A 12,206-nucleotide genomic window follows, 5' to 3' on the forward strand; every position below is an offset into this window, starting at 1 on the left:
ACCAAACAAACATCCATATAACACTGTAAAGAAAAATATTACATTTCAAAGCTAATATGCAGCGCTCTTTTAGAGTAAGCTGCTAAGACAAAAGCATCTCCATTAAGGCTCTTTATAAATGCAGGAGATATTCAAATTACTAATACATACAACCATTATAACATTCGAAAGAGGTATGATCTTAGAAAACCTACTCTAAAATTCATACAATTAAACATTCGAAAGAGGTATGATCTTAGAAAACCTACTCTAAAATTCATACAATTAAACCTAAGAATAATTTATCAATATACAGATGATCTTAGAAAACCTACTCTAAAATTCATACAATTAAACCTAAGAATAATTTATCAATATACAGACACAATATCACACATTTAAGGCAACGATAACTACCATTTATAATATAGTTGAACAGTAGTTCTATGTTTGCAAAGGCTGCAACAAGAAAGTGGAAAGAGATGTTAATAATAAGTGTCCAGATGATAAATGTTAAAGAATCGTCGATGATATAGTACCAAGATTAAGTGATACCCCTTCTTCATGAAATAAATATATCAAAATTAAATATTAATATTATAATCTAAAGCAAATTGATAATGAAAAATATAATGTATTTAGTTCAGATCCTCATAGAAAATGACACAGAAAGAGCAAAAGTAACATTATGACACATCAGAAATTCTTATTAGATGCACAACAGAATAATTCATTGCAGAGAAAAAATAGATAACTCCTAACCTTATTTAAGTAATAAATTAAAAGCATAAAAAGTTTATATATATGAAATTAACATTTATTCTTATTGAAATAGGAAAAAAATCAAAGTCCGTATTGACAGAAGTTTGTGTTGAACATAAGAAATATATTCAACTTTTTTGTGAATTTAGATGAGAAGACAAAAGATGAATGAGCAAAAGAAAAGATAACATGCTCCAGTCTCATATCACAATCGATGTAGATGATGAAGACACTACTCTAGAATTACCCAGGAAAAAGATAAATATGAAGAATGTTAATCTCGACTCAATAAAAAATTAAATAGAAGCAACAAAAGATAATGTTTTGTGAATTGTTATAGAATAGTTTTATTTTTTTAATAAAATTAAGAATCTTTAGAATGGATTTTCATAAACTATTTTTAGTACTTTCATATGCATATGTGGTTGTTTTTATCATATAAAAGTATACTAGAGTTAACATTAATCATTAATTTATGATTTTTTTATTAACTATTTTCTATCATTTCATCTCACTTTAAATCAATCATCTTAGCTTGTTGGCTTTATTACTCATCTTCCTTCTATAATGTTATTTTTTCAAGTGTTTTTACTTTCTCAACTACTTCCTTAGATCAAGCTCGGTTTCATGCATGTTCAAATGAAATAAAAATTTCAATTGGCATTAGATTATATTTATCTCCTGGCAATTCAACTAATAACATAAAAATTTAAACTGGATGTAACTTATTCAAACAAATATCAAATAAATAAATAATCAAAGTATAATCAAGGAATATATTTTAGTAAGAAAATAAACTAAAAATATTTAACCAAAGTGAGCAAAAATTATCAAGGAGTAACCAAGAAACAAATTTTAGTAAGAAAATAAACAAAAAATACATAATCATAATATTTAACCACGTGCAATGCACGTGCATAAAATCTAGTTTGCCACAAAAGAGAGACTACAATAATAACTTGATACTGCACATGTTAAAGCTTCACATAAAAGTTACAAGTGACCTCCCTGCAATTTCATGAAATAATGGGCATCTACACATTAGAGGTGCCCCTACCTGAACCAAGCTACGTTTGAAATAACAGTACAATATTTATCATGTCCAAAGGAATGCAAGAGTCGAGTACAATTTCCATCAAATTTTGACTTCGACTTTAGATCTTAGCTAGCAAACATTCTGACCTGAAAATGATGCAAAGTACTTTCACATCACATTTATCGAAAGTAAAATTCATACCGACTGCCTCTCCAAACATCTCTTACTCATAATCGTCACGTGAGAGAAATGGTATACAAAGCTAAATGTACACAGTATTTAAAACATCTAAAAGTCAATCAGGGTTCTGATGTCAATTCAATCTGTTTATGTCGGAGGCAAACACATATGGGGGAAAACTGTGTTATTAGATGTTAAGAATTGAATGTGTTTGTAACCTCTTCAGTGTTTGCCTTTCAACTCCATCCTCTATCATGTCTGTATCTTCCGACATGATTATTTCCATGTCCCTGATATCCTTCTTTAATACATTTCCCAGCCTAGAAATTGCTTCTACTTCTTGTTGCAGCACCTGCAGAAACGAATACATATCGATTGGAATAGGTTGAAACAAATGATAGCATGAAGAAAAATGGACGTTTGCGCACCTCTTGCATCTCAGTGAGGCTCTCTTCATGTATTCTAGCTGATGCTGGAAGATAGGTCAAACCAACACCCACATTGGGGTTGACCCGAGTTATAGCAAGCAGGTTATGAACTCTCTTCGGTAATTCTACTGTTGGCCCTTTCAGCTGGAATTCATATGGGAACCTTAGTTTCATTTAAGATGGTATCAAAAGAGTTATTATGCAATAGAGGAAAATTGGAGAAAACCAACCTGTCTTGCTATTGTAGACAGCTTTTGTAATAACTCAACTTCACCTTTCATTAATGGCACGCGGATACCCTTACCTTCTAAGGCCTCCACTATTCTCATCACCTTTTTGGAAGCAATGTACGTAAGATCAAGTCAGATATTAATATGACAGGCTAAACCACAAATTGAAAGTAACACGGAGTATTCTCACCCTTAGGAGGCGCCTTTGAAGCTCTTGCTCTTTGTGTTTCTTCCTCTGGATGGAAGGAAGGGTGACTGCTTGCAAGTGTCTTTGAAGCTGAATGTAAAATAATCTTAGGCAAATGCACTAGTCATGTGGACATGGTAGAGAAGAGGGAAAAGACCTGCTTGACGTAATTTTGTACCCCGCGCAATCTTTCCTCATCAGACGCTATGGTCTCATCCTGAATCTGCAGTAGCAGAAATGTTACACAATAAGATGAAACCATGGCAAACCCTTTTTTTTAATAAGAAGGTTGAACTATAATAGAGTTATGGTCGTTGTGCTAAAATTCAACTAAGCCTTCAAATGATGGTCACAGGATAATGCAATCATTAACCTAGCAAGTAACTTCGTACAAAGGAGGAAGGGAACAAGCTGACGCATCAAACTGTCGATGTGTTATGTCTATAGGAACGATGTAAAACCTAAATGTCAAAGCACAAGTAACTCGAGTACACTCCAATGCTATATGGCTTTAATTCCAAAAAGAAAATAGCTATTTGGCATATTGACAGTAGGCAGACTTTGATACCATTAAAATATGAAGGACAAAGCAGCAAAATGCTCCTAGTTAATTAGCTGACTATACAAATGTGCTGATGAGAAAAATATTGTATTTTTATGAGATTGAATAGTTCAACTTGACGTTTTAAACAGATACCATCTTAAAGTTCAAATTTCTTATAATTTCTCTCATACAATATGGATAAATTCCTCTGTAAAAGAGAAACCTCCGAGAGACTTGGCACTTCAATGTGGCTAAGAGAATGTTGTAGCCTTATACAGAAGCAAAACTTGAATGACAGTGGGGATGCATCACCTTTCACACTTTCAAACAACATGGAACCAGTTTGCAGAATGTAGATGATTCCCAGGCCTGAAGGATGCAGATTGTATCATAAGAAGGATCAACCACAAACATATTGGTGAGCAGATCCTTCTACAGCTTCTATCCAAATATCTACAGTCCATTCTAGTGGCCTTGCGTGATGCTTGTAAAAGGCTATTTCTATCCATGGTGCTTGCCAAAATGTCTACATTACCTAACTTCACTAAGGCTATCCAAAATTAGTTCATTTCATTCCTAAGCCTCCTTAGTCCAAATCCACATTATCATCGTCATATCTCTAACGAACTACTTTGCATCCAATTATCAGCAGTTTCTTAGTTAACAAGCATAATCAGATAGTACTTCTTAATCTAGATCCAGTTATCTAACAAGCATAATCAGATAGTACTTCTTAATCTAGATCCAGTTATCTCTTGGATGCTGCAATAGGTCCAAATCCACATTATCATCGTTATCTCTCTAACGAACTACTTTGCATCCAATTATCAGAAGCTTCTTAGTTAACAAGCATAATCAGATAGTACTTCTTAATCTAGATCCAGTTATCTCTTGGATGCTGCAATAGCCACTTCATCAAGTTCTCTAATTATATGGCATTGGTTGATTCAACAAAGCAGTCATGTTTAAATCCTCAAGCAAACAGAAGCCTACTTTATGAGGTTGCTTATCAAAGTTGCATCATATAGGTAATGGTCAATATAACCTTGTTCTCAAGGCTAATCAAAAGAACGGAATACAGATTACTGAAAGATTACCTCGACATTAGAGGCTTCTACCAGTATGTGTAAATGGGTTGGCATGGAAGATTTCAAATCTCCACTTGGAGGTGGAAGATTTCCAGTTTATCAAGAAGTAATAGGATAGTAGGTTCACTTGTAGTTAATGCCCTATATATTACTTGCATCCAAGATGCTCCAAACAGAATCAAGATTGCCAGGTGCGAAACTGCTTAATTTTCAAACTCCACCAAAGAAGAAAACAGGTGTCATGATAATCATTATTATCATCAGCATCATTATCATCATCATCGTCGTCGTCATCATTTAAGTTATTTCCCTTGTTGGATATGAAGACTCAAAGAATCAACAACTCGAAAAGAGATATCAGCTCTAAAAGCCACAGTCGGTCAATATGACAACCTATCATTAGTTGCTGCCAACTTTCAGGCCAAAGGAAATAAGTGAAGGTATTGCACTAAAATTTAGATAGTTTAAATGCCAACAAGCTTAAAGATCACCCAAACAAACAATTATCTTAGCTCTGAAAATCACAAAAAAGCAAGTTGAAGATGCATCAATAAGGAATTACATATAATATTTCTGTGTTTGCAAGTTCGCTGAAATTCAACATAACTTGGAATTCAACATGTAAGCTAAAACTAATGTATAACTGTAGCCTATGGGATGAGCAAGGACTAACCATTGTTAGTTCAATAACTAACAGGTTAGTCACTTTAGATTGTGTCCATAGTTTCCCTCATCTTGCCAGGTTAAGTCTTAATAATTATTATGGTAGCAATAGCCAATAAGATACGTATATGCAACATTAAAAACGCCAATCATGAGGATAATAATAATGAGCATAATAGGCCTATATATGATTCACTTGTTTATTTCACGTAGTAACAAAATGACTTTCAAAAAATATTCAGAAAATATAAGTAAATATATATTAATCAAAACAATCAGTACCTTTAGCCGATTTGACAGATCTTTGAATCCCTGTACAAGCTGAGGCCATAGCCTCTCCCTATCTGCACTCCCCATCCCTTCCAGCTTCCCCATTGCCTCTGCCCACATTATCTGCAACACCGACCATACTATGAAATGTCATGGGAGCCGCAAACTCTAGCAATCCAAAGTTACCTTAAACCTAACACATTAATTTAAAATTTTATATTTTCAAAACAAAGTAAAGGGAGAAGGACTTACATCCGATGCTCCAACAGGCTTCACCCTAGCCGCTGGATCTATCACACTGAACAACAGATGCTACAGAAAACCAAAAATGAAACGTTATTTAATAAATCCAGGTAACTCGAACAGATGGATGGAAATTCCTTGATTTGAAATATCAAAAGCAGGGGAGGAAGACGGACCCTGTATGCGTACTTCTGGTTGGCAGGCTCTTCCTTGTAAGCATCTATAATAGCCTAACCAACAAAAATAACATAAAATAAGAAATATTCATATATGTTATATTTCTCCAACTTTGCAAGAAAGCTATTTTTTCTTCCTAAAACTAGATTAGTGATACAGTCTGGTCCATTTTAGAGTCTATGGATACGATTTCACCGAGGGCTAGGGTTATGGGCCTTAGGGCTATTTCAAGTAGTAAGATTTAATGGTCTTCGGCAAGAAAGCTACTATTTATTCACACACAAGGAAAAAAAGAGTACTCACCTGACAAGCAACACAACAAGGATAAGGAAAGGCTCATCCAAAATCAGAGCCTTCCTTAAAAAGTTTATAAGAAGCTAGAGTTCTATAATCAATTGAGGAATATAATTAGAGTTCTATCAACAAAGGCTAGGACTTCAACAATTAATTGTGACGATTGGAACAGCAAATTGCTACACTTGTGATGTCCATTCGCCGTGGTTGCAAATTTGTCTAAACATGTATTTAGGGAGAGGAATGTTTTAAGAGGAGTTATTTGAATTTGTGTTTACCTGATCTGCCTTTCATAGAGAAGGATACGCCAACAACTCACAAAAAGTCAGGCAATTATGATCACCATCAGTTTGTTTAGACGCGTCATCGCAATCTTTTTTCTACATAAAATCGTCTACCTGAGGGATTGTTTAGCACTTTGGACCTCTTACAAAAGAGCCACATCTAAATTTACAAACAAAATTTGCAATGTACAACTAAATAGGTTGCAGAAATACAAGAAACAGTTCAACTAAACAAGGTATTCAACTAAACAATTCAACTAAATAGAATGTCATCATTTCGACCCCCTTAAATTTGAATTTACCTTAAGATCAAATACTGGAAATTGTTGCACCAAATCTCGATCCAAGTAGTATCACAATTTTTTTCTCATTTGATGACAATCTGGAAGACAAGAGATTTCTACTAGAGGTACCCTTGAGAATATGTGGTATCCAAGTGATTTCTAAATGTCCGGCAAAGCATACTATGATTCTCCTAGAGTTAGGCTTGTTTAAGATTTTTCTCTTAAATAGTAAAGCCACAAATGTGTATGGATTTGGTTGCTTTCAAAGTGTCTTTGTCCACTTGAGAGTCAATGTCCTGATAGTAAATATTTGTAATCCCCCAAGTTCTTAATATTTTCTATCCAATCATCCGGTCACACTAGGATGGGAAATAGTGTAAGATATTTTCTTTATGAGTTTTACTGCACCATATTATAATCATCATTTTGTTTTAACCAAATCCACAGTCAACATCTCATTAAGTATTGTTTCTAAAGCAGTTGGTACGAATGTCTTCTAACAGCCAACAAAGACAAATAGATGTGTAGACAGAGCTGGAAGATGTTGTCTCTATGTCAAAATATGATTGATCAGTAGTCTGTGTATCAAATATCGGCCGATATATAACTATATCTGCCAACATATCGGTTTTGATGCCTCTCCTATACGATGTTTATGAAAAAAAATATCTTTTTTGATTTTTACCTCTTTTCGATATATCGGAAATATCGACCGTATTTTGTTGAGGAAATATCAGCTGAAATTGGCTAATATCTAAATGAAAAGGGTTACTATGTTTGGGTTTGGTTTTGGTTCCCACCAGACCCGAAAACTTAATAAATTCCCAAACCCTAATGCCCTAAATCCCTAGTCAATCTAATATTTCTCATCCATCTTCGTTCAGCACTCAAGCTAAAAAATGCTAGGCAATCTCAAGTATGAATCTCTCTTATCTCTCTCCACGCTCTCTTTCTCTTCTTCAGTTCTCCTCTGTCTTAGCTCCTCCTCAAACCCCTCTGCCTCTCCTATCTCTCTCTCTCTCAACGTGTCTCTCCCTTCTTTGTCTATCTTCCTATCTCTCCCTTGTTCATGTCTTCTCTCTCCCCCCTCCCTCTCTCAGACCTCTACCAGTATCTAATGTCTCTAAACATCGTATATCATTATTCATGATACAATTTCTTATGTTTTGAATACATTAAATATGTTTTGATTATATACTACAATGTAATGTTACATATGAACATCATCTGATGACACCCCGATATTTTTTTACATATACCTGATTTCAACAATCCGATATGAATTTTGGTCATTCGATATTTCTAATATTGTCGATAATACATTATCAATAGTTATGTAACTACTTATCAAATATTTTTTATTGCGCGTTTTTCTACTACGAGGGATTGAAACTAAAAAGACTAGTGCAATTAACTGTTTTCTTGATTAAAATGTATGTTTTTTATTCCCCTATAATTTTTGTTTGTGTAGTTCATGATACCTTCAACCAGTATTATCAAGGCACAAGGCGCAATGCGGGGTGCAAAATCCCCTTACGCGCATCATGCGCAAGGTGCAACGCGATGCATGCTCCTCAATGAAGTGAGGCGCATATCACAACCAAAATTATTTGATAATATACCACATCAAACAAGCAACATGTTTATGATTTTTTATAGAAATAATTTGCCAAGATAATAATCTCACATATCAAATCGCAAAGTAGGGTCTTAGTTCATAATCATAGCACCATTTAAAATAATGTTAATGTCAATTCAACTCAATCCTTCCATCTTTTAAGTAATTAATCATGTTGAAATATTCAAAGAACATTTCTATAAAATCATACATTGATATACCAACATTATTAATAACTGATGTTATAATATTCGGAGTAGTATTTTGTGATTTCTTAATCAATACTTTGGTTTTCCAAACATAGTAGTAACTCACAAGATAGAAATAAGAGAAAATGAGAAAAAAATGATAGAGTAGATAATAATATGGGGGGAAGGAATGAGAAAACAAAGGCAAAAGAAAAGGTAAGACAAGACTGGAGGAATAAGATGTAGAAATAATTAGAGAACGATACAAAATAGTGAGGCGAACTAAGGCGCATCGAAGTGCAAGACACAATGAGGAGCATCGAGGTGCAACGATGTGCATACCTCGTTTATATGTGATGTGCCCCTTACCTCATGCACGACGCATTTCCAACGCCTCGAAGCACCCAGTGTCCGAGGCGCATGCCTCGTTGCGCCTGAGATAACATTGCCTTTGACTGTAGATGTTTGCATAGTTTTTTTTCCCATTTCACAAGAGGATTCTACCTGAAGTTTGAAAGAAACTTGGAGCAACAACTAATGGTGATTGCATTTTATTCCATTTGATAATTTAAATTTAGGTCACTAACTTGTCGATTGTTTGATGTAGATAGTCCACTACATGTTAGTTTGTCCCATTATAATTTGTACGTAGAATATTTTTTAATATTGGCCATTGCATGATTGAACCTAAGTACATATCTAGTTCATGCTTGTGTAGAATTTGTTTTCCTCCATTGTGCTTGTTTTATAATTTTCATATTTTTCATGATTTTTTTGAATCTGAATTTCTATTGAAAATAAAAAATCAAATTTGACTTCACGGTTTTTCCGCTTAAGCTGCAAAAAACCAAAAAACAATTTGTCATTTTGCTTTGTTTTCCATGATCTTGCTTAGTTATTCTTCGCTTTCTTTGTCTTTGCCATTGTTGTTAACTTCATTTAACCCCAAGTATGCACATTCACACAGAAATAGATAAGAATATCTGAAGATTTTTTTTTTCATTTGAATTTGCTCTCATTTGATATGCAGGTACTTAGTTGACCACGTCTCTCATAGAGAAGGATACACAGCAAAAAGTCAGGTGGTTAAGACTGCTTTCAGTTCATCCACATGATAATATCTGATTGGCTAGTGTTTTCACCTTTTACCTTTTATAAAATAATAACTCCATTGGCATGCGCAATTAGCACTTCAACTAAAAATATGCAAACAAATCAACTGAGTATCAATTACAAGCCAGCATTATGAAAACCCAGCAGCAGAGCTGAATTTTATCAGCACCAGCATCAATTGTATGCAGCATTTCACAGAATTAATCAAGCCCTCATCCACCCACTTACCCACACCCATTCTCAACACTAGTTCACTATGGTTCAGGATTAAGTAAAACAACACTAATTTAGTACAATTAATTAGGGTTTCAGGATGCTCTTTACTCAACAACCAGAGACTTCACTTCAAATAACCACAAAAAGCATTAAATAATCAATGTTCCATAACTAGGGTTAGGGTTTAAGGAAACCTGGATATCCCGATCCGCAAGCGAGAGCGAAATCGGGGCCACAGGCGCCATCTGAGTCGTGATCTGAGGCTGAACATTGAACATCGAAGGTGGTGTTGCCTGTGGCTGACCAAATCCCCCAAAAGGACTCTGCTGCTGCTGCTGCTGTTGCTGAGGCTGAAATAGGTTACTCGAAAACGCCAAGGCTGAAGGCGTCCCAAACGCCGGCGTCGATGATGGAGTTCCGAACGCCGGCGTCGACGACGGAGCTCCGAACGCCGGCGTAGATGACGGAGTTCCGAACGCCGGCGTAGATGACGGAGCTCCGAACGCCGGCGTCGGTGATGGAGTCCCGAACGCCGGCGTCGATGACGGAGTTCCGAACAAGGAGGGGGTTGACGATGGAGTGCCGAAGGCTGGGGTTGAGGTCGGGGCTCCGAACATCGTGATGATCTCTGGTTGCGATTTTGAGAGGATTAGGGTTTAGGACGGAGTTTCGAACATTTCATACTTTATGACTGCGATTCTGAGGGGATCAGTGTTTAGGGTTACGGTTTAGCTCGCCGTCGAGGAGGAGGGATGTGGATTTGGGGCTTTTAAGCCGGGTCTTTTTACTGCTTCCCCCGTTTTCAGTTCGAAGGGGCTTTTGGAATTTTTGGAAGGAAGGTCTAATTTTAATAGAGAAAATTGTTTTTTTTTTCTGGTTTGCCCCATGGATATCTTCAATTTGCATAATACTACTAGACACCGCATGTAAAGTTGCAATAATTTATTTCGGTATTTATAATTAAAAAAAAAATCATTTAGCACACCATGTTACTGTCCTATGGAGCAAAGATCCTATCAGAACCTTCAGTACAATGCGCCTTGTAATAACAAGGGGAAGTTTTGACATTTTATTACTCCTCTTATGTAGCTCAAAACATATTGCAGAAGTGTTATAGTCAAGATATCAAGAGAATAACCGGCCCCTTAGATTATTATTTTTTTCAAATTTTTTAGATTATTATTTTTTCAAATTTTTCTAAGTGCGAGGGTGTTTGCATATTCTATTCTCCAGTGCTAGAAAAATTCTATAGCCTTTTTCGAAGCATGAAGGCATTTCCTTGGTTTTTTTTCTTTTTCCTTCCAAGTGAGAGGGTATCTCCGGTATTCTAAAAAAAATAGCTCACACAAACTGATGGTGATTTCTTTTAGGGAAAATTGCTTGGAGGAACTAAAAAATTTTGGGCTATGCATCCTCCTCCCTAGCCCCAAAACCATAACCCCCAAGCCCTAATACTTAAAAATAAGTGCAAGTAACCCCCAAACCCACTACCCAATAAAGTCATTCTCAAATTACCCTTCCCAATTTAAAACCCCCTTCTGATCACAATTTTCGAAACCCTAGCTATTTTCTCATTCCCTCTTCCTCCACCGCCGACCGACGACTGCCGACAAGGTCTCGCCTCCCTACCAGCCCATCTCGCCTGGATCCCTCCTCTACCGCTTCGTCAACGGCGACGACGTGTTTCGCAATTCTAGGTTTAAGATCGTGAACAAGATCGTCAAGGGGTCGTGGATTGTGAAGGCGGCGGTGGGGAACTATGCTGCTTGTTTGTTGGGGAAGGCGCTGACGTGTCGCTACCACAGGGGAGAACTATCTGGAGATTGATGTCGACATTGGGAGCTCGGCGATAGCGAATGCGGTGTTGCATCTGGCTCTTGGGTACGTGAAGGCGGTCATGATCGATATGAGGTTTGTTGTGGAGGCGCAGGAGGAGGAGGAGCTGCCCGAGAGATTGATTGGGGCGGTGAGGATCGCGCAGATGGAGTTGAGCTCTGCGACTTTTTTAGAGACCCCAGCGGCGGCGCCGAAGGCGGCGGTGGCGGGAAAGGGGACTGCGAAGGTGAATGACGGGAGAGATTGAGGTCAGGGCTTTTTTTTCAATGTGTTCCTTTTTTAAAAAAATATTTATTTTGTTTGGTGTTGATGGGGGGAGCAGAGAGGAGGTTTTAAGAGTTTGTAAAGTGATCACTGGGTACATGGGACGTTCAATATTAATGATAACTTTTTATGATGATAGATGAATTGGATCTAATTGTTGCGCAAATTTGATGATGGAGATTGAGATTATTGAAAGTTCTCGTGCTCTTTTTTTTATTATTGGTGTTGAATTCTTATTTTATCCTGTAATTTTTGAGGAAAATGCTAACTAGCCGTCAACTGAGTATTTTAGAGTTTGTACCAGTTTATTAATACATGTGAT

At 36.3% G+C, this 12,206-nt stretch overlaps 1 protein-coding gene and 1 pseudogene across 1 annotated transcript; one reads left to right on the forward strand and one right to left on the reverse strand.

Annotated features, from left to right (window-relative positions):
* LOC109823986 (nuclear pore complex protein NUP54) lies at positions 1,790-10,609 on the reverse strand. The gene is made up of 9 exons (XM_020390474.1): positions 9,979-10,609; positions 5,787-5,840; positions 5,620-5,679; positions 5,380-5,490; positions 2,960-3,025; positions 2,806-2,892; positions 2,616-2,717; positions 2,386-2,529; positions 1,790-2,309 (listed from the first exon to the last, which is right to left on the reverse strand). The coding sequence occupies exons 1-9, from the start codon at positions 10,399-10,401 to the stop codon at positions 2,145-2,147; spliced, it is 1,212 nt and encodes a 403-aa protein (XP_020246063.1). The 5' UTR covers positions 10,402-10,609; the 3' UTR covers positions 1,790-2,144.
* LOC109823356 lies at positions 10,771-11,868 on the forward strand (annotated as a pseudogene).

This window comes from Asparagus officinalis, chromosome 9, assembly GCF_001876935.1.
Source record: "Asparagus officinalis chromosome 9, Aspof.V1, whole genome shotgun sequence".
NCBI classification, from domain to species: domain Eukaryota; kingdom Viridiplantae; phylum Streptophyta; class Magnoliopsida; order Asparagales; family Asparagaceae; genus Asparagus; species Asparagus officinalis.